At 55.6% G+C, this 21,389-nt stretch overlaps 1 protein-coding gene across 1 annotated transcript in view; it reads right to left on the bottom strand.

Moving 5' to 3' along the window:
* LOC125440310 (amyloid beta precursor protein binding family B member 2-like) overlaps window positions 1-21,389 on the bottom strand; it is a 150,131-nt gene that overhangs the window by 35,630 nt on the left and 93,112 nt on the right. Inside the window, exon 3 of the mRNA XM_048510063.1 lies at window positions 16,494-17,318. Coding sequence (XP_048366020.1) covers window positions 16,494-17,318 — 825 coding nt within the window. The remainder of the gene's footprint in view (window positions 1-16,493; window positions 17,319-21,389) is intronic.

Here is a 21,389-nt window from a genome sequence, read left to right on the forward strand (position 1 = left end):
TTCCCGACCCCTGTACTATACAAAGAGCCCTGACCTGGATGGTCCCACACTATCTGATCAGAAGCTAAGCAGGGCTGCTCCTGAGTTAGAACTTGAATGGCAGACCACCAAGAAATACCAGGGGCATGATGCAGAGGCAAGCAATGGCAAACCATCTCTGAAGTCTCTCACCTACAGGGTCACTCTAAAGCAAGTGGTTCTCAACCTTCCTAATGCCGCGACCCTTTAATACAGTTCCCCATATTGTGGTGACCCCGACCCTAACATTTATCCATTTTACAGATGGAGAACACTGATGCAGACAGTCTTAGGCGACCTCTGTGAAAGGGTCATTCGACCCCCAAAGGGGTCGCGACCCACTGCTCTAAAGTCAGCCGTGACTTGACAGCACTAAAAGAAGAAGAAAAATACCCTATAGAATGGCAAAATCTAAAATACTGAGCAATTTCTGCACAGATTAAAGGAAATTTACATGTAATTATTCATGACTAGAGCACGGTACAAAGGTTGCAAAACCAAATACGAATGTCTTTGAAGTTCAGAAGTCTCCAGCAACGACCTGACTTGAAAACAAGCAAGCACAACAGACTTCTGCAAATCTGAGGTTGGAGAAAATACAAGCAAACAAAAAACGACACGGATTTTAGAGCAAGCTGGATAATACAGTTGCAAAAAGCCTCTGCTAATGACAACAGAACATTTCAAGTGAATGGGCCTCAATGAATTAAATACAACTGTATTGCATGGAATTTAGAATGGACGTCTAATTGCCCAAGTACAGAACTATAAAAGCATAAATTTTTTATTACAAAAGTTTCTGTATTAAAAATTATACCCCATTCTGCCCTAGTGGCTTTGAAACAAATCAAAATGCATTGCTATTAACATAGTCTGAGGAAAAAAATGCATGGAAACCACATCAAGAAGTAAATTTCTTTTTCCACTTTTGGGTAGGCACAGATGGCTCAATTTAGATGTCAGAAAAGATCCATCATTCACAATTCTATATGAAGGAGACAGGAATAATGGGTATCTGTTCTGAGTCACGATGCACATTCTCTACATGTCACAGGTATTCCAAAGCAGTACATGGAACCAATATCCCCTCTGACCCCAAATCGTAGTACCCTGAAGTATCTCCTTGAGAATTTTATCATTGTTTGAGGAAAGTTTCTGCCTTAATGTTGTAGATGCTGTAAACAACAGAGGCGTAGCTCCAAGGGAATGGGGGGAAGACACACCGGCTTGCGCTGTGTGGGTGTGGTGAGGGCGTTCCGGGGAGGGATGGGGGGCAGAGAACGCACCACTGCACTGGGTGCTTTCCCCCCTTGCTTCGCCTCTGGTAAACAGCCTTTGTATATTTGTATATTTTCAGATTTTCTCTTTAGCAGCTGCTGACCTTGTACAACAAAACAGCCTTATTATGGAAGAAGTGTCCAACAAAGTTCACAAAACAGTAGGAAGCTCTTGACATGATTTTCAGGTTGCTTCCTTTTCTTTCTCTAAATCCATTTGTTGATATGTCTCAGAAATAAGGACATCTGACTACATTTACATTTTACAGCTATTTTATCATAATTCAGTGTGTCTCTTGAAATAATAGCATTTCTATGGAATAATCTCAAATTGTTGTGGCCTGCAGTCCATTTAGATTTCCTGTTTCTTTCCACTGATCAAAGCCTTTTATGGAAATTCATAAAAGTTACTACCCTAGAAAAAACAGCCTATTTTGCACATCGCCTGTTAGCTACTCATAGTTCAACATCCAGAAAGACGTCAAGAACCAGCTCTTCCTATTTATGTAATTTCCTTGCTTGAACCTGGAAATTATTCTTAGCCCACACAAGTGCATGTTTTCTACAAGACTAGTCTACATACATTTTAGAAGGGGCCATCTTAATGAAAATGGGGATCCCCTCTCAACTAAAGAGTTATTAACCCGGAAAACATATTCATAGTTGGGAGAAGGGGCGGAGGTCTTCCACGGATTATTACAAGCAAGCACATATTTGTGCCTGATTTTTTAAAAAGAAAGTAATGACTTGAAAGCATAACAAAGATTGGGGAATTGGGCTTTGATAGTGACTCTCTGAACATGCTAACCCTTACTGAGACATTTGCCCTCATCAAAGAGCGGCTACTAGCAATGGATTATCAACAACTGCAGAGCTTGGCCAACAAATCCTGCTCGCCAATGAACGTGGCAATTCCATTTGTGCAGGGAAACCCAGCCTACTATATTGCAGTGCTTACCAACCCTATATATAGGAGAGCCTACATGCTGGCTAAATTCAACATTATGCCATCCTCGCTACATAGAGGAAGACTCAAGGGTCTACCAAACGATAAGAGGCTTTGCCCCTGCAGCCCAGGGCAGTTGGATTCCATTGCGCACATTCTCCTCCACTGCCCACTTTACCAGAATCCAAGATCCAGCTTATTATTACAAATCATTGACTCTATGAAAACTCTGACAGAGCTTGATAAAGTAAATATGCTCTTAAACTGTAATGACCTTGACTGTTGTCTCGCAGTGGCAAAGTTTCTGGCTGAGGTTTGCGAACTGAACTTATGATCCAGTGCGAAGTTTTATCTAGTAATTTTAACTGTATTTATATTGTATGTTCTGGATGCCAATAAAGGCTTATTGAAAAAAAATTGACTTGAAAGCAAAGTTTGTGATAGGAAAAAAAACAGTGCTTAATTTAAATAGTCACCATAACAGATGACAGAAAATGTTTTCGGCAGCATGAACCCTTCGGCATACCCATCAGAAAAGTAAAAATATGCCACAAAAATGCACCAGTCAGGAAATGTAGCCAGAGGACACGCCCGTGGAAGATTATAGAGTCACCCCGGCATTCTGTAGTTCTGAAAAAGTACAAGACGTAATAAAACCTGAATAAAATAATATATTGCTGTCTTATAACTCTCCCCTCCAGCAGATAGTCTACATCACTGCTCTGATTTACAGTGGCACTAAACTCCACTCCACACAATACGCTCCGATTCAGATGCTGAATTTGGCAAGGTGATCAAAGCAGATTTGGGAATCCAATTTGTATTTCACGTTGTGATGATTTTGCTGTGGTGGAAGTGAAATGATGCCATAATGCCTTCCCAAAACAAGGGGGAAATTAACTGCCACCTGATGGTAACGTAAAAAGATACTTTGCCTCGGGTAGTCACTGGCGCCTGTAGGGAAACCCCCTCCCACAAATAAAACAAACATTTTTAATGCTTTCCTGTTTACTGCTTTTTCTTCAGGAGGGGAAGGACAGCAAATCAAAAAGTGCCATAACATGAATCACGGGCTGGCCTCAATTAAATCAGACAGAGATAAAAACTGCAGAAGGCAGCAGTATTGCTTAGGGCATGGCTGACCTGGCGGTGCAATAAAATGAAGCCAATTTTCTCTTCCATTATTTTGCAAGCTCATGAAGATATCTTGTCTTGTATTGCAGGCATCTCAAGGCTGTTACACAAGGTCAACAGTCACCAAGCAGTAATAGCTTTATGGGTGCAAAAAAAAAAGAGACAAAGGATGGGTATCTCTGATCATCATAGTGCCATTGGCTTCACTTTGACCAGGATTGTCTCTAACACAACATTCAAATATAGATAATACGTCTTCTTGCGTGATTCAAGAAGGTGGGGAGTTTACATAAAGAGAATTGCATATTTATCTACAGTGCACCATTGGGTTGCCAGGCTGTCCCTCAGAAGTGCTGGGGTGGGGATGGGAAAGTGCCACCGCGAACATGATGATGTCACTTCCGGGAAAAATTCAGACGCAACAGCGGTAACTCTAAAGCCACTGCTGTCACTTCCAGACTTTTTAGAGCGCCACCTGATTGCTTTTCCAATTTTACATCCATATTTTCTTGCTTTCTTGCATGACCGTATTAAGCCTGGCTTAAAAGATACATAATATATTTAAAAATACAAAGTTGCTCCAAGGGTTGGACTTGGCTTCATAACAACACAGCCACAGGGGTAGGGAACCTGCGGCTCTCCAGATGTTCAGGAACTACAATTCCCATCAGCCTCTACCAGCATGGCCAACTGCCTCCCCCCCACAGAACAGCACGGGAGAAAAAAAAATACTGCAAGAGAATGAAATGAGGCTGCTTTCAGAATAGCTACAGTAGTTAACTGCCATCAAACTACAGTCTTGGGTGGTGCAACTCCATTTAGCCCTGTGAAGGGCTTTCCATGGTGGGGGGGGGGGGGTATTTTTGTTTTCCTTGCCTCCCTGCTGCACCAGAAAGTCCTCAGGTTGTCCTCGGCCATCCCAGGCTATGGTTTGGGCTGCCCCTCATTATTCTCACTCACAAATTAGGTTCTGCACGCCTATCTCTTGCCTTGCTCTTTTTGGAGACATGACCAGGCAGACGTTTTGCAGCCTCCCTACTCACTTGCCACAGAGGCACCAAATCAGTTTCTACCTCATGCACCTGTATGAGGCATGATGTTCCCCATCAACAAGCTTAGCCAGAAATGGGTGGTCGCTTACCACAGACTGCAGAAATTTTTTCCAGCTTAAATGGCTTTTCTGTTGGGAGGATGAGCCATGAAAGTAAGATGAAGGCTTTTTAGGATATAGGCCTACATAGAACAGGCCATATAATTGGGTAGATCAATCCAGTGCCCCAGAGCAATTGTGTCACCCCCCAAGTCTCTTGCTGATTACTTATTTGTGCAGTGATCACCCACACAACACCTTCTTTTCAGTTTCTGGTTTGCAGAACAACATGAAACTGTGTTCTTTGTGCTAAGAAATCATCCCGTAAATCCTTGCAACCGTATTTTGCGGCAAGGATAAATAAACGTTCAGATTTTCTGCACAGAAAACATACATTGAAAATAGGGGAAGAAATGCTGTTGCAGCAAAGCAAAGGCCACCCCTGTGGATCTACAGATAAGGAATGTTAACAAACAGTTTGTCTGCAGTTGCGCTTTGATACTCAAGTGAAAATGAGAAATTACAGCTCGCTAGAAAATGCAACCTGAGCATTTCTGACTATTATTTTCCAACCTGCATTTTTTATTCCGTCCACCAGGTGGCACAGCTTTATACTTTAAAAACACAGTTCCTATCTAATTCTATCAAAAAGCATTGCTTGCAACCCATAAGATATTATAAACCAGACAACCCTATTTAAATAAGGAATATATTATTTCTGTATTGCTGTTACCATTACTCAGGATACAAAAAAGTATGTCACTATGTCTGTTCTATTTTTATGTATTTTGTATCTTATGTATTTTGTTTATTTTTTTCTTTGTCATTAACAATAAAAACATTTTTAAAAGGATACAAAAAAGTATTATTTTACCACAAAATATTATTTATAATATGTGCTTAAAGATTTTTCTACTTTTATTTAAAAGCCTCACCTTCTACATACAAGGAAATGCATTAGGTGAATGTGTAAGTTTCCTTTAAAAAATTACAATGTGCCTAAAGACACATTAAAGTCCCACAAGGAACAGTGTGGATGAAGGCTGGAAAATTTTGCCTTGACCCCAATTTCCCCCTTCATGATATTATAAATTCTTTGGGGGCTGGAATAGACCATCCCCTCCCTTGTGTTTTCTTTTTTTTCACTGACCACTGATCTTAATACTCCAGATCTCTGCCAGCATGATCAATGTTTTCTGTCCATGTAGGAAGTGAATTTTGACAGATCACTGAAGTTAAGCAGGCCCTGGCTAGTATTGGGATGGGAGACCTCTAAGGAGTATCAGGATTGTGAAACAAAGGCAGGCTGTGGCAAACCTCACTCCATTCCGCACAAAGGCTTTAAAACGTTTGCAGAATGTTTTGCAGATGTTTTGAAAAGAATCGTTTTCATGCGTTTGTTCCGCATTGTGCCATTCTGATGTTTCAGCTTACATAAAATGTCTTGGCAACTCTGCACAGAGAACACTAACAATACCATCATCATCACACAATAATACCGTCATCATCATCAACACACACACCTTTTTTTAATAAGCATGTGCGGATTTGAAGTCACAAAGATTTTTCACAGTGGCAGCACCAAAATTCCAGGGTATCTTTAGGAGACTCTCCTGATGATACCACCCAGGTTTGGTGAACTTTGGCTCAAGGGGTCCAAATTTATGGATCCTCAAAGGTGTAGCCCCCATCTCCTACTAGCTCCCATTGGAAACAATGGGGGATGGAGAACCCTTTTTGGGAGTCCATAACTTTGGACCCCCTGAATCAAACCTCACCAAACCTGGGATGTATCTTCAGGAGGGTCTACTGAAAGATCCCTAAAATGTTGGTGCTGCTAGCCTAAACACTGCGCCCCCTGCAGGCCAAAAACTGAAAAAACACCAAAAAATACAAAAAAACACAAACGTGAAATGTTTGCGCCCTCCACTGGGGGGCGCCCAGGCACATAGGGTACCCCATGTCCCCTAGGTAAATACACCACTGCTGCACTATGATTGAATGTAAATGTTGCTGTCCGTCTGCTTCGATTCCAATGGTCAGCACACACTCACAGCGGAGGCGAATTTTCAAGACTTTCAAAAGCAGACTTGATTGGCCCACCCATCTCTCCATCACAGTACAGTACTATACAAATCACCAACCCCCATCCTACATAAAAATAGTGGTATTTTAAATAAGATGCTTATAATAGTATAAGAATACTTATAATAGTATAAGAATATAATAGTATAAGAATATAACACTAATAACTGCAAGAATCTGCCCCATCCCCTTATAAAGCGGCCTGTCACGGATTCAATGGTTTGAACACTCATTTTTCCAGGGCACTGCATCCTCCACAAACAAAAATAAAAAAGATGGCGCTTTCCTGCAATGGGGAGTCTACAATGAGAAACCAGCAGAGCTAGGATTTGAATCCAGGACTCTGTGCTTGAAGTCCTTCACTCTAGTGTCTATGCCTCATCAGGTAACCAAGAACCTTTCCCTCTTGCAGACCCTGCTGCTTTTGTTATTTCACTCTTTGAAGGAAGTAGTGTTTCCTATTTAAATGAGGAGTAACAGCAGAAAGTTCGTCTGGCAGTCTTTGCACCCAAGCAGATTTTTACATCTTGTTCAGTGTATTGGGAGGGAGGGGGGGGGAGAGAGTTGCTAGGTTTCCCCGGCCACTGGCACGGGATGGGGGATAAGGTTGCCAGATCCAGATTGGGAAATGGAACCTAAGGAGAAGAGGGACCGCAGAGAGGTTCAATACCATAAAGTCCACCCTCAAAGAATCCATTTAGGGGCTTTGATCTCTGTAGCATGGAGCTCAGATGCAATACTGGGGGATCCAGGGGATCCCCACATCCCAGCTGGAGCCATGCAACCCGGGGAAGGGGGCTTGGGAGCTATTTGAGCTGTGGTACAATTCCATGGCAGCTGGCAGCTGGCTCATGGTCCACTCAGCCATCCATCCATTCCTTGGTCGGTAAATGAGTACCTAGTACATAGCTAGGGGGTAAAGAATAGCCGGGGGAAGCAATGGCAAACTACCCCACAAAAAACGGCTTGCCTATGAAATCACTGCTCGCAGTGGTACCCCAGGGTCGGACACGACTGAAGGGGAAACTTTACCTTTTTTTTTAACAATTCCATATCTCCAAACTAAGCTGATTCATTTTTGACAGAGCTACAAAAATCACTCTTTATATAACCATTTTGGATCTAGAACATCTATTTATTTACAGGCTTTGGTCAGTTTGCTTGGCCTTGAAATCGTTGCCCTCAACTTTGTAATGTACGATTGTGGCAGTAAAAATTTCTCCAGCATTTTGAGTGAAAAAAACCCCTAAAGCGCCACTCTCCTCTCCTTAGCTTTTCACCTTTAAAAAGGTTAGGCAGTTGGAATTTAAATAAGCAAGGAAATGTACTCCATCAACTGCCTAAAGGTAACTTATCTAAGCTTCAAGCATCCAGTTCCAACAATAAATACAATGCAATTATATTAACAGGACAATGCTGAAAAATATAACATAAGCTTAGATACAAAACTTTTATAAAACCACCCTCAATAAGATTCCATTGTAATAGTATATTACCGGTATCAACAGTATTCCTGCAAATCACAAACCAAGCCGAATTACTACTCTTTGCACAAAATTTCTCCTTTTAATAATTCTGTTCACTGGATTATGAACAGTTATTTCTGGCTCTAAGTTATAGTGATTAAATGCCATCCTTCTAAGACGGAGAATAATCCCCAGTTATCAGTCAAACCTATGACAAAAAGGATTGCAAAACCGAACCTGCATCATACCAACAAGATATTTTACCTTGAACTTGAAAAATATGACTACAGTGGACAGTGTCTTGTTTTGAGAGATTTGTGGAGACAGAGATGAATTACAGCAGGTTGGGGAAAGGAAGCTTGGGGAAACAAATCAGAACTCCACAGATCACTTGACGGTCGTAAGTTGCAAATAGAAGAACCTGTCGTTTGGATGGCAATAACTGTTCTAGTTCTCTGGCAATAACTTCTCTGACGCAGCTAGAAACAGTTAGATGCAAAACAACTGGAGGAGGAGGAGGAGGAGGAGGGGGAGGGGGAGGAGGAGGAGGAGGAGGAGGAGGAGGAGGAGGAGGAGGAGGAGGAGGAGAAGAAGAAGAAGAAGAAGAAGAAGAAGAAGAAGAAGAAGAAGAAGAAGAAGAAGAAGAAGAAGAAGAAGAAGAAGAAGAAGAAGAAGAAGAAGAAGAAGAAGAAGAAGAATTGGATTTCTCTCCTGTAGGAATATCCTGAGAGGAATATTGTACCCCTTCCTCCCCAGTGATCAAAACTGAATCAGTTTGCTCTAACAAAATATCAATCCTGTACTAACAAGCTGGTCCAGTAACACAATATGCCCCTTACATTTGCTAGCTGCTCCTCCAACGTTCAGCATCAGCTGATCTGCCACTAGCATCCTTTACGTTTGCAAAGCACATGTTCCAACCATTCCATAAAGCCTCCAGTAAAGTGTGTATACAACAGACATTTATTTAATCAGTCTGACTAAAGTGGAGTTTGGGGTGGGAGGGAGGGAAAAAGGCCATCTGACAGCTTGTGCATTTCGGAGTGGAAACAACCACATGTTGCCCATATAAATGACTCTCTTCCCTCCCATATGCCAGAAACCAAGACAGCTGTAAAGGAATTAAGTCAGGCTGCGCATGCAACGGATGCATTTGCTCCTGAACTGATTCCAACGCACCAGATGCCCGAGTCTTTCTTGACTGGTTCTGCTCAAAACTGACAAGCCGCAGACCCCACCAACATCCATCACGTCACGTTTTAATCGGCTCATCGGCAGCCCAAAGCCAAATCCTTCCCTCCCGCCCCGAAGAATTCCTATCCCTAACTCTTTTCTGCAAACCTGACAGCAGAGAGGAAAAGGAAGAGTTCGGCAAAATTGACTGCAAAGATCCGCTCCTTGAAAGCAAAAAGGGAAAAAAATCCCTCTGCACACTCCTAACCGTCAACGGGGCACTGCAGCAGCAACGGTAGAAATTGATTTAGTGAAAGGCCTTCTATTAGGGAGAGTGCTGCTCTCATCGGGAAGGCCCTCTTCTCTCCTGGAATCAATACACGAGGCAAAACCAACCACGGATCAGACAAAATGACCTGGAAAACTGGCGGGGAAGGGGGGAGATTGCTCTACGCCTGTTGAATACAAGTAAAAATTAAATGAAAGAATTAATGAGAATTTACTTTTTAATAAAACCTCAGGAAACATTCATTTGGATACGAACGCTCCAGATATTTTTATTCAGCAAAAAAATCCCCAAACTGAAGGAATAAAACCGTTACAGTATTAATAATGCCGCACTGTAAATGTATAACAGAAGAATATTTTCCCAGTATTACAGTCCATTATTAACCTCCTTACGTAATAGTTGGGCCTTTGGTTAATACGTGTCATGCGTAGAGTTAAGTGCTAACGCATTGCTACAGAGGGATATTTAGGGGCAATGCCCCTTCAGAAACATGACTTGCCCCCTCCCTGAGTTCCTTGCTGTAATTAAACAAAACCCTCTAGCCCAGTGGTGGCGAACCTATGGCACAGGTGCCAGAGGTGGCACTCAGAGCCCTCTCTATGGGCACGCGCACACAGAGTTCGTCTTGTGAGGGGGTGGAAAATCCCCCCACACACACACATCTAGGCTGTCCTGGGCCGCTGGGCACGACATGTAGGTAACCCTGTTAAGTGCTGTTAAACCCCACTGATTTTCATGGGAAGAACTAAAGCGCAATCCTTTACCTGGGAGTAAGCTCAGTTGCTGGCAATGGGGCTTGCTTCTAAACCCTCCTAGGGTCGTGATTCACCCATTCGAAGCGTTGTATGGTTGCTTAAAAGCAAAGCCACCGACTACCACCAAGCTTACTCCCAAGTAATGTGTGCCTTGGAGCCAACCGTTTTTTAAAAAAATTAAAACCTCAGTATTCAAATTAAATTGCTGTGTTGGCACTTTGCGATAAATAAGTTGGTTTTGGGTTGCAATTAAGGCACTCAGCCTCGAAAAGGTTCACAATTATCACTGCTCTAGCCCTTTTCTTTGGGGGGCCACCTGAGAAAATCTGCAGGCAGTTTTGGCCCAGATTGCGTAGGAAGGAAAAGGGAATGCAAGAAGTCTTTCCCACAATCGTTTCTCCCAAAGCTCTTCGCTTCCTTCCTGTTTGTTGCTTTCCTCATTAATGTCCACACTGGCAAGTGAGAACCTCTGGCAGAAAACTGGAGGGAGATTTATACGAATGGGGGGCTGCCTCCATGGTTCATGATGAGGAATTTGCCTCAGAGCAGGTGGGGGTCAGGAAGCAGAGAAATAAATACTTCGTTTCACTCCACCAGTTTTTCACTATCAATTGCATGCCCCCTTGCTGGAGCACGCCTGGGAAAAGAATTCCCCTGAGAATGTGCAAAATACCATTTAAGTGGTAAATAACCACTGCCAAAGGGGCTCTGTCGATTTTAGGATTAGTGTTAAAAGACTGAAAAGGCATAAATGGGTTCAGAGAAAAAAAGAGTACTTCGCTGGAGAAGGCCAAAGGCTGATGGACTATTATGGTTTTAAACCCATGGCGGCGAACCTAGGGCACCCCACCCCCCCCCCCCCCCACCCCCCCCCCCCCCCACCCCCCCCCCCCCCACCTCCCCCCCCCCCCCCCCCCCCCCCCCCCCACCCCCCCCCCCCCCCACCCCCCCCCCCCCCCACCCCCCCCCCCCCCCACCCCCCCCCCCCCCCACCCCCCCCCCCCCCCACCCCCCCCCCCCCCCACCCCCCCCCCCCCCCACCCCCCCCCCCCCCCACCCCCCCCCCCCCCCACCCCCCCCCCCCCCCACCCCCCCCCCCCCCCACCCCCCCCCCCCCCCACCCCCCCCCCCCCCCACCCCCCCCCCCCCCCACCCCCCCCCCCCCCCACCCCCCCCCCCCCCCACCCCCCCCCCCCCCCACCCCCCCCCCCCCCCACCCCCCCCCCCCCCCACCCCCCCCCCCCCCCACCCCCCCCCCCCCCCACCCCCCCCCCCCCCCACCCCCCCCCCCCCCCACCCCCCCCCCCCCCCACCCCCCCCCCCCCCCACCCCCCCCCCCCCCCACCCCCCCCCCCCCCCACCCCCCCCCCCCCCCACCCCCCCCCCCCCCCACCCCCCCCCCCCCCCACCCCCCCCCCCCCCCACCCCCCCCCCCCCCCACCCCCCCCCCCCCCCACCCCCCCCCCCCCCCACCCCCCCCCCCCCCCACCCCCCCCCCCCCCCACCCCCCCCCCCCCCCACCCCCCCCCCCCCCCACCCCCCCCCCCCCCCACCCCCCCCCCCCCCCACCCCCCCCCCCCCCCACCCCCCCCCCCCCCCACCCCCCCCCCCCCCCACCCCCCCCCCCCCCCACCCCCCCCCCCCCCCACCCCCCCCCCCCCCCACCCCCCCCCCCCCCCACCCCCCCCCCCCCCCACCCCCCCCCCCCCCCACCCCCCCCCCCCCCCACCCCCCCCCCCCCCCACCCCCCCCCCCCCCCACCCCCCCCCCCCCCCACCCCCCCCCCCCCCCACCCCCCCCCCCCCCCACCCCCCCCCCCCCCCACCCCCCCCCCCCCCCACCCCCCCCCCCCCCCACCCCCCCCCCCCCCCACCCCCCCCCCCCCCCACCCCCCCCCCCCCCCACCCCCCCCCCCCCCCACCCCCCCCCCCCCCCACCCCCCCCCCCCCCCACCCCCCCCCCCCCCCACCCCCCCCCCCCCCCACCCCCCCCCCCCCCCACCCCCCCCCCCCCCCACCCCCCCCCCCCCCCACCCCCCCCCCCCCCCACCCCCCCCCCCCCCCACCCCCCCCCCCCCCCACCCCCCCCCCCCCCCACCCCCCCCCCCCCCCACCCCCCCCCCCCCCCACCCCCCCCCCCCCCCACCCCCCCCCCCCCCCACCCCCCCCCCCCCCCACCCCCCCCCCCCCCCACCCCCCCCCCCCCCCACCCCCCCCCCCCCCCACCCCCCCCCCCCCCCACCCCCCCCCCCCCCCACCCCCCCCCCCCCCCACCCCCCCCCCCCCCCACCCCCCCCCCCCCCCACCCCCCCCCCCCCCCACCCCCCCCCCCCCCCACCCCCCCCCCCCCCCACCCCCCCCCCCCCCCACCCCCCCCCCCCCCCACCCCCCCCCCCCCCCACCCCCCCCCCCCCCCACCCCCCCCCCCCCCCACCCCCCCCCCCCCCCACCCCCCCCCCCCCCCACCCCCCCCCCCCCCCACCCCCCCCCCCCCCCACCCCCCCCCCCCCCCACCCCCCCCCCCCCCCACCCCCCCCCCCCCCCACCCCCCCCCCCCCCCACCCCCCCCCCCCCCCACCCCCCCCCCCCCCCACCCCCCCCCCCCCCCACCCCCCCCCCCCCCCACCCCCCCCCCCCCCCACCCCCCCCCCCCCCCACCCCCCCCCCCCCCCACCCCCCCCCCCCCCCACCCCCCCCCCCCCCCACCCCCCCCCCCCCCCACCCCCCCCCCCCCCCACCCCCCCCCCCCCCCACCCCCCCCCCCCCCCACCCCCCCCCCCCCCCACCCCCCCCCCCCCCCACCCCCCCCCCCCCCCACCCCCCCCCCCCCCCACCCCCCCCCCCCCCCACCCCCCCCCCCCCCCACCCCCCCCCCCCCCCACCCCCCCCCCCCCCCACCCCCCCCCCCCCCCACCCCCCCCCCCCCCCACCCCCCCCCCCCCCCACCCCCCCCCCCCCCCACCCCCCCCCCCCCCCACCCCCCCCCCCCCCCACCCCCCCCCCCCCCCACCCCCCCCCCCCCCCACCCCCCCCCCCCCCCACCCCCCCCCCCCCCCACCCCCCCCCCCCCCCACCCCCCCCCCCCCCCACCCCCCCCCCCCCCCACCCCCCCCCCCCCCCACCCCCCCCCCCCCCCACCCCCCCCCCCCCCCACCCCCCCCCCCCCCCACCCCCCCCCCCCCCCACCCCCCCCCCCCCCCACCCCCCCCCCCCCCCACCCCCCCCCCCCCCCACCCCCCCCCCCCCCCACCCCCCCCCCCCCCCACCCCCCCCCCCCCCCACCCCCCCCCCCCCCCACCCCCCCCCCCCCCCACCCCCCCCCCCCCCCACCCCCCCCCCCCCCCACCCCCCCCCCCCCCCACCCCCCCCCCCCCCCACCCCCCCCCCCCCCCACCCCCCCCCCCCCCCACCCCCCCCCCCCCCCACCCCCCCCCCCCCCCACCCCCCCCCCCCCCCACCCCCCCCCCCCCCCACCCCCCCCCCCCCCCACCCCCCCCCCCCCCCACCCCCCCCCCCCCCCACCCCCCCCCCCCCCCACCCCCCCCCCCCCCCACCCCCCCCCCCCCCCACCCCCCCCCCCCCCCACCCCCCCCCCCCCCCACCCCCCCCCCCCCCCACCCCCCCCCCCCCCCACCCCCCCCCCCCCCCACCCCCCCCCCCCCCCACCCCCCCCCCCCCCCACCCCCCCCCCCCCCCACCCCCCCCCCCCCCCACCCCCCCCCCCCCCCACCCCCCCCCCCCCCCACCCCCCCCCCCCCCCACCCCCCCCCCCCCCCACCCCCCCCCCCCCCCACCCCCCCCCCCCCCCACCCCCCCCCCCCCCCACCCCCCCCCCCCCCCACCCCCCCCCCCCCCCACCCCCCCCCCCCCCCACCCCCCCCCCCCCCCACCCCCCCCCCCCCCCACCCCCCCCCCCCCCCACCCCCCCCCCCCCCCACCCCCCCCCCCCCCCACCCCCCCCCCCCCCCACCCCCCCCCCCCCCCACCCCCCCCCCCCCCCACCCCCCCCCCCCCCCACCCCCCCCCCCCCCCACCCCCCCCCCCCCCCACCCCCCCCCCCCCCCACCCCCCCCCCCCCCCACCCCCCCCCCCCCCCACCCCCCCCCCCCCCCACCCCCCCCCCCCCCCACCCCCCCCCCCCCCCACCCCCCCCCCCCCCCACCCCCCCCCCCCCCCACCCCCCCCCCCCCCCACCCCCCCCCCCCCCCACCCCCCCCCCCCCCCACCCCCCCCCCCCCCCACCCCCCCCCCCCCCCACCCCCCCCCCCCCCCACCCCCCCCCCCCCCCACCCCCCCCCCCCCCCACCCCCCCCCCCCCCCACCCCCCCCCCCCCCCACCCCCCCCCCCCCCCACCCCCCCCCCCCCCCACCCCCCCCCCCCCCCACCCCCCCCCCCCCCCACCCCCCCCCCCCCCCACCCCCCCCCCCCCCCACCCCCCCCCCCCCCCACCCCCCCCCCCCCCCACCCCCCCCCCCCCCCACCCCCCCCCCCCCCCACCCCCCCCCCCCCCCACCCCCCCCCCCCCCCACCCCCCCCCCCCCCCACCCCCCCCCCCCCCCACCCCCCCCCCCCCCCACCCCCCCCCCCCCCCACCCCCCCCCCCCCCCACCCCCCCCCCCCCCCACCCCCCCCCCCCCCCACCCCCCCCCCCCCCCACCCCCCCCCCCCCCCACCCCCCCCCCCCCCCACCCCCCCCCCCCCCCACCCCCCCCCCCCCCCACCCCCCCCCCCCCCCACCCCCCCCCCCCCCCACCCCCCCCCCCCCCCACCCCCCCCCCCCCCCACCCCCCCCCCCCCCCACCCCCCCCCCCCCCCACCCCCCCCCCCCCCCACCCCCCCCCCCCCCCACCCCCCCCCCCCCCCACCCCCCCCCCCCCCCACCCCCCCCCCCCCCCACCCCCCCCCCCCCCCACCCCCCCCCCCCCCCACCCCCCCCCCCCCCCACCCCCCCCCCCCCCCACCCCCCCCCCCCCCCACCCCCCCCCCCCCCCACCCCCCCCCCCCCCCACCCCCCCCCCCCCCCACCCCCCCCCCCCCCCACCCCCCCCCCCCCCCACCCCCCCCCCCCCCCACCCCCCCCCCCCCCCACCCCCCCCCCCCCCCACCCCCCCCCCCCCCCACCCCCCCCCCCCCCCACCCCCCCCCCCCCCCACCCCCCCCCCCCCCCACCCCCCCCCCCCCCCACCCCCCCCCCCCCCCACCCCCCCCCCCCCCCACCCCCCCCCCCCCCCACCCCCCCCCCCCCCCACCCCCCCCCCCCCCCACCCCCCCCCCCCCCCACCCCCCCCCCCCCCCACCCCCCCCCCCCCCCACCCCCCCCCCCCCCCACCCCCCCCCCCCCCCACCCCCCCCCCCCCCCACCCCCCCCCCCCCCCACCCCCCCCCCCCCCCACCCCCCCCCCCCCCCACCCCCCCCCCCCCCCACCCCCCCCCCCCCCCACCCCCCCCCCCCCCCACCCCCCCCCCCCCCCACCCCCCCCCCCCCCCACCCCCCCCCCCCCCCACCCCCCCCCCCCCCCACCCCCCCCCCCCCCCACCCCCCCCCCCCCCCACCCCCCCCCCCCCCCACCCCCCCCCCCCCCCACCCCCCCCCCCCCCCACCCCCCCCCCCCCCCACCCCCCCCCCCCCCCACCCCCCCCCCCCCCCACCCCCCCCCCCCCCCACCCCCCCCCCCCCCCACCCCCCCCCCCCCCCACCCCCCCCCCCCCCCACCCCCCCCCCCCCCCACCCCCCCCCCCCCACACCCCCCCCCCCCCCCGACCCCACTCCCCCCCCCACCCCCCCCCCCCCCCAGCCCCTCGCCCCCCCCCCACCCCCCCCCCCCCCCCCCCCCCCCCCCCCCCACCAAAATAATTTTTTAAAAATCACATGTTCAAGTTCTTAAAAATAAAAATATATTTCATCATTATATTGCATGCATCAACCACAACTCTTCCAAGCAGGGATTCCACCAGTTCACTGTTATTCATGGACTTGCGATACTTCCTTTGATTCTACCAGAGTCAATTATGAGACCCCAAGAATGAAGTTTTCAGCAAACTTTAGTGATGAGTTATTGCACAGCTAAAGGGCAAAAAGTTGGCTATAAATATAAAATGTTAAGATCAGCAATATTTGCAATTGCAGCAGGAACACCTGAAACTGACTGATATATTGGCCTAACCTTTACACTTCGTGAGGGATTTACTCTAGCATGTAATGCCTCTCCTCCTCCTCCTCCTCCTCCCCCAAATCTCGTAATGGAAGCAAGCATCCGTACCTGTTTCATCGGGTGAACTCGGAGACGCGCTGTCCTGCGACAACGTCGTCCAGCTCGAGTCCTCATCGCTTGGTGCCAAGTTCTGAATCCTGTGCAGGGCACAATCTGTTTTGGCGCCTGTTTTAGGGCGGTCCTTTTTCGTCTCCGGACTTGACGATACGGTGGCTACCTGTCCGTCTTCTGGAGTTGCTGGCTTGTTTTGTTTCCGAGGCAAGGCGTCGCCATTAACGATCAGCGTCGATGCCTGACCGTTGGGTTGCGAGGAGAATTTCTCCCCTCCTGCCACTTGGCTGTTCCCGTAATTCTGGTCAGCATCCCGGGCCGATGACTCCAGATCTGCATAGTAATTGAGGAAGCTCTTGGTTCTGAGGCGCTGGGCGGGCAGAATCTCACTGCCTGAAGAATCCTGCTGGTTTGGCTCTTTCCCCTCCAACTTCTCAGAAGTTATGTTGACGCCTGCAGTTGTCGTTGGAGACGGCAGGTTTTTATTAGGATCCTGCTGCCCCTGTTCGGCAGCTTTCCTGAGCTGGTTTTCGCCATTCTTCACCAGCTTTATGTTGGAGGAACTGTTACCCAGGAGGGGCTGCGCAGCGGGATCGGAAAGGCCCATGGCTGTCTGAATGTTAGTCAGCGCGTATTTTTTCCTGCATTTCGGAGGGGTGTTGCTCTTGACCTCCGTGTGCCTGATTTCGGCATTCAGCAGTTCATTGTGAGAGGAGCGCAGGAGAAGTGTGTTGGGCGGAGTGGCGGGACCGTTCCGATTCACAATGTCCGTCGTGCTGTTGCTTGCCATAAACCCCGCCAAGGTATCCACACCAGAGTCCACTAAAGAAGAAGCAGAAATACTCATGAGACAAGCTGAGTGCAAGTTAATTGGGAAGAACACCACCAAACTCTCCACATACACAACCACTAAATAAGCAGCAGTATCTCTAAGCCAGGGGTGTCCAACTCTGGTGCTTCAGAGGTTCATGGACTGCAATTCCCATCAGCCCCTGCTGGCATGGCCATTTACCATGCCAGCAGGGGCTGATGGGAATTGTAGTCCAAGAACCTCTGTTAGCGCCAGAGTTGGACACCACTGCTCTAAGCCATAGCTGTCAAACTCACGGCCCTCCAGATGCTATTTTATTTATATATTTATTTATATATTAGATTTTAAAACGCCCATACCCGAAGGGCTCTGGGCAGCGTACAGCAGGCCAGCAACAACAATAACATAGTAACATTAAACACAGCAGGCCAAAAACAACATTATACACAATAATAACTAAGTTAATTTAAAACAATTTACAAAATCTATAAAACCATAAAAACACAGAAGCAATATTATATGGCGCCCGATCCCAAGGCCGGGAGGGGACAGTAGTGCTAATTAGATGTTATATTGGGCGTGCCAATGATGGAGTAGCACGCAACACAGGGGCATCCTGGAGGGAAAATCCGTGGCCGGCCTCACCAAAGGCCCGGTGGGACAAAACTGTTTTACAGGCCCTGCGGAATTCACCGAGATCCCCCAGGGCTCGCACCTCTGATGGAAGAGTGTTCCACCAGGCAGGGGCCAGGGGCCTAAAAGCCCTGGCCCGGGGAGAGGCCAGCCGCATCATGGAGGGGCTGGGCCAACAGGCAATTGGCCTCTGCCAATCGCAGAGGCCTACCCGGGACATATGGGGTGAGACGGTCACGAAGGTATGAGGGTCCCAAGCCGCGAAGGGCCTTAAAGGTTATGGACTACAGTTCCCATCATCAATGTGCTGGCAGGGGATGATAGGAACTAAAGTCCATAACATCTGGAGGCCGCGAGTTTGACACCTATGCTTTAAGCTAAAGGCGAGTCTGCCCAGATTGAGGGGTCAAGGCTTCTAATATGTTTATCCGGCACATCTTATCTTCACCTATGAACAGTTAGCTCTGACGATCTGCCCAGAAGCACATACAGCTGCTTAAGCCCACAGAAGTCAGATCTGAGCTGGTAGTACACATATGCAAAAGACATAGTAAAAATATCCTTGCACTTCTTCCATGCACCACTGTTTATGCATTTCATACTAAAGTATCAAAAAGAGAGAATGAATCACTATCGGAAAAAGAAGGCAGACACTGCTTCATGTAAGATCATCAATCCAGGGACACGAAGAAAGAAAATACCAGGATGTGGTGGACGAGGCAGGGTCCAACTATGTATTACAATTTCTTCCATGTTGAATGGCTTTTTGCAAATGTAGCTAGCAGGATGCTTTATTAAAGAAGATGGGGGTTAGTTCTTCCTTGCCCTCTCTTCTTTCTTGTCGCTTTGGCCCCCAATGGGAAAAGCTATATCAAAAATTGCTCCCTCCCTCCACAGTCCCCATAAATATAACCTTGAGTGGTTTTGTCCACCACGAATACAGGTGAGGAAGCAGAGTCCTCTTCTCTCCCTAGACTGTCCTTCTCCTTGATAATGAAATACAGGAAGTTCTTGCAATAGAAAAACAAGTTCTTTAAACTAAACATGGAATAAACCATAATGTGTCACTGAGCCCAGACATTCATTCTGTTTCCCCATGCTATTTTTCACCACGGGCAGCCAACAGGACTGGGGGAAGCCCATAAAAAGATGGCGGCCACTTTCCCCCACTGTCTGTCCCTAGTGTTTAGCATGCAGAGATACAAGGGTTGACCCACAAGCAACTTGTGGGAGTGACCATCCCCCCACCATTAATTCCTCTAGCCTCCCCCTCCACTTCTCTCAGTGCCTTTCTCTTTCTCCCTCCCTCATCCCCTCCTCTTACTTTCTGCCTCTCTGTCTCCCCCCACCCATGTCCAGTGTCTCTCCTCCCTTTCTGCCTCTCTCACACCATAACTCTCCTTGCTGTATTAGCAACAATGGCTCATCCGGCCACTTGGCCTCTGTCTGTCACGGGGGCTAGCTTGCCCCCTGGCAGCTTCACCGCTTTGAGAGCAGCCCACTTGGTCCCCTAGCAGCTTTGTGCTTCCATGACGGCAGCCCCCTGGCACCTTCCCCACATCAGCAATTCGGTGGGCGGCTGCTTGCCCAGGTTCTTCACACCTTAATGGTGGCATCAATTCCAGCCACGTCTGCCTGCAGCTTCATCGCTGCAGTGACATGGTGGTTGGAACAACATTGGAGCTTTATCTCTGCATGCGCAGACAACACTATTGATTTTGGGTTGAATGAACCCCACGATTTTTTATATTTTCAGATTTTTATGCAGGTCCCTCACATTTGCAGAACTATCTGTCTTCTTTCTTTGTGGCCTCAATCTGTGGATTTAGATATCTGCAAATGAGGCAGATATTAGAATATGCGATGCTGAGTCTGACCATTGAGATGGCAGTAGCCATGGCCAGGCCTATCTTCTATGACAATATCTGATCTTTTTTAAAGCCATGGTGATGATTCCCACATTCAAAGCGACAGTACATCCCACGGAGGGAACTCCAATACTAACAAACACGTGAATTATGAAAGAGAGAGATGCATTTCACAAAATATAGTAAGCCACGAAGGCAGACCCAATCATACCACACCCCCATTTCCCTCTACATGTCTTCCTTTCACACATGCGCGTGACACAGCAAACACCAGGGTATCATGGTACCATGTAAAATTCAAAGCAGCTCAGATCTTTGCAGTTCTGTTTACAAAAAACAGAACATGTGTGATTATTAAATACCAACTTGAATGGAATCTTGTAGTATAGCAACAGTTCATCAATCTCTCCTTAAAATGGGATGAAGGTAAATGGGTCCAGCTGTCCACTCCTCACAGATAACACTGTTTGGTTTGTTTAGGCCTGTTTCCATGGAGCAAATTGGCTTATATGTTTTAAAATGTGGCTCAAGAAGAAAGAAAGGAAATGGAAGCCAGCCTGATCATCTTTACATTACTTTTCCAGACTCCGCATAGTGTAGTGGTTAAGAGCAGTAGACTCTAATCTGGTGAACTAGATTTGTTTTCCTGATCCTCCACGTGAAGCTTGATGGGTGACCTTAAGCTAGTCACAGTTCCCTCTGAACTCTCTCAGCCCCACCTACCGCACAAGGTGTTTGTTGTGAGGAGAAGGGAAAGAGTTTGTAAGCCGTTTTGAGACTCCTTACAGGAGAGAAAGGCGAGGTATAAATCCAAACTATTTTTCTGCTTCTCGTCTTCAACGCATATACAAAATCCATAAGATTTTATAGCACCTCAGAACACTGTAACAGCCTACTTTATACCAGGAACATGTGTTTTCACAATGCATTATTTGGCCACTACTTTAAATATTGCAAGGACTGATACACAGAAAAGGATCACAACAACATTACAACTTCAGCTACTTTGTTTCAGTTGTAGATATTAGAGAGAGAATCTAGCCCTTTTAAACTCAACAAAAGCTTCACCCTAGCCCCTGAGGCCCCTTCTGCACGGACCAATCAACACGGGTGTAGGAAGGTAGAAAACCCATTTGGGGGGAGAACTTCATTCAGATCTGCCCCGAAAACGAGTCTGCCCCATGTTATTTCTCCCAAACCGGTTTTTTTGAGAATCGCGCTATTAGCGAGTCTTTTCGAAAATCCTGGGTTGCAGCCGCTCACAAGTGAACGGCTGGCCAGGGGGCCCTTTATTTGCCTCCATTTTTCTTTTTTTTTAAATGTCGCAGCTTGCATCTGCGTAGCTATACAGGTGCAGATGGATGTATCGTGAAACGTCAGCATGGCTGTGGGGGCTCATTTGTGCATGCCTGCATAGCTACGCATCGGTGGGAAGTAAATTTTTAAAAAATAAATGCGCCTCTGTGTGAAGGCATGACAGCAACCCAGACTGTTTCCATGGGCTCCAATCGCGGCCTTCACAGATGCATGTGAATGTGAAAACAGGGAAATGGGTCACTGACTGCAACCCATTATACATTT

This window comes from Sphaerodactylus townsendi, linkage group LG10, assembly GCF_021028975.2.
Source record: "Sphaerodactylus townsendi isolate TG3544 linkage group LG10, MPM_Stown_v2.3, whole genome shotgun sequence".
Taxonomy (NCBI): domain Eukaryota; kingdom Metazoa; phylum Chordata; class Lepidosauria; order Squamata; family Sphaerodactylidae; genus Sphaerodactylus; species Sphaerodactylus townsendi.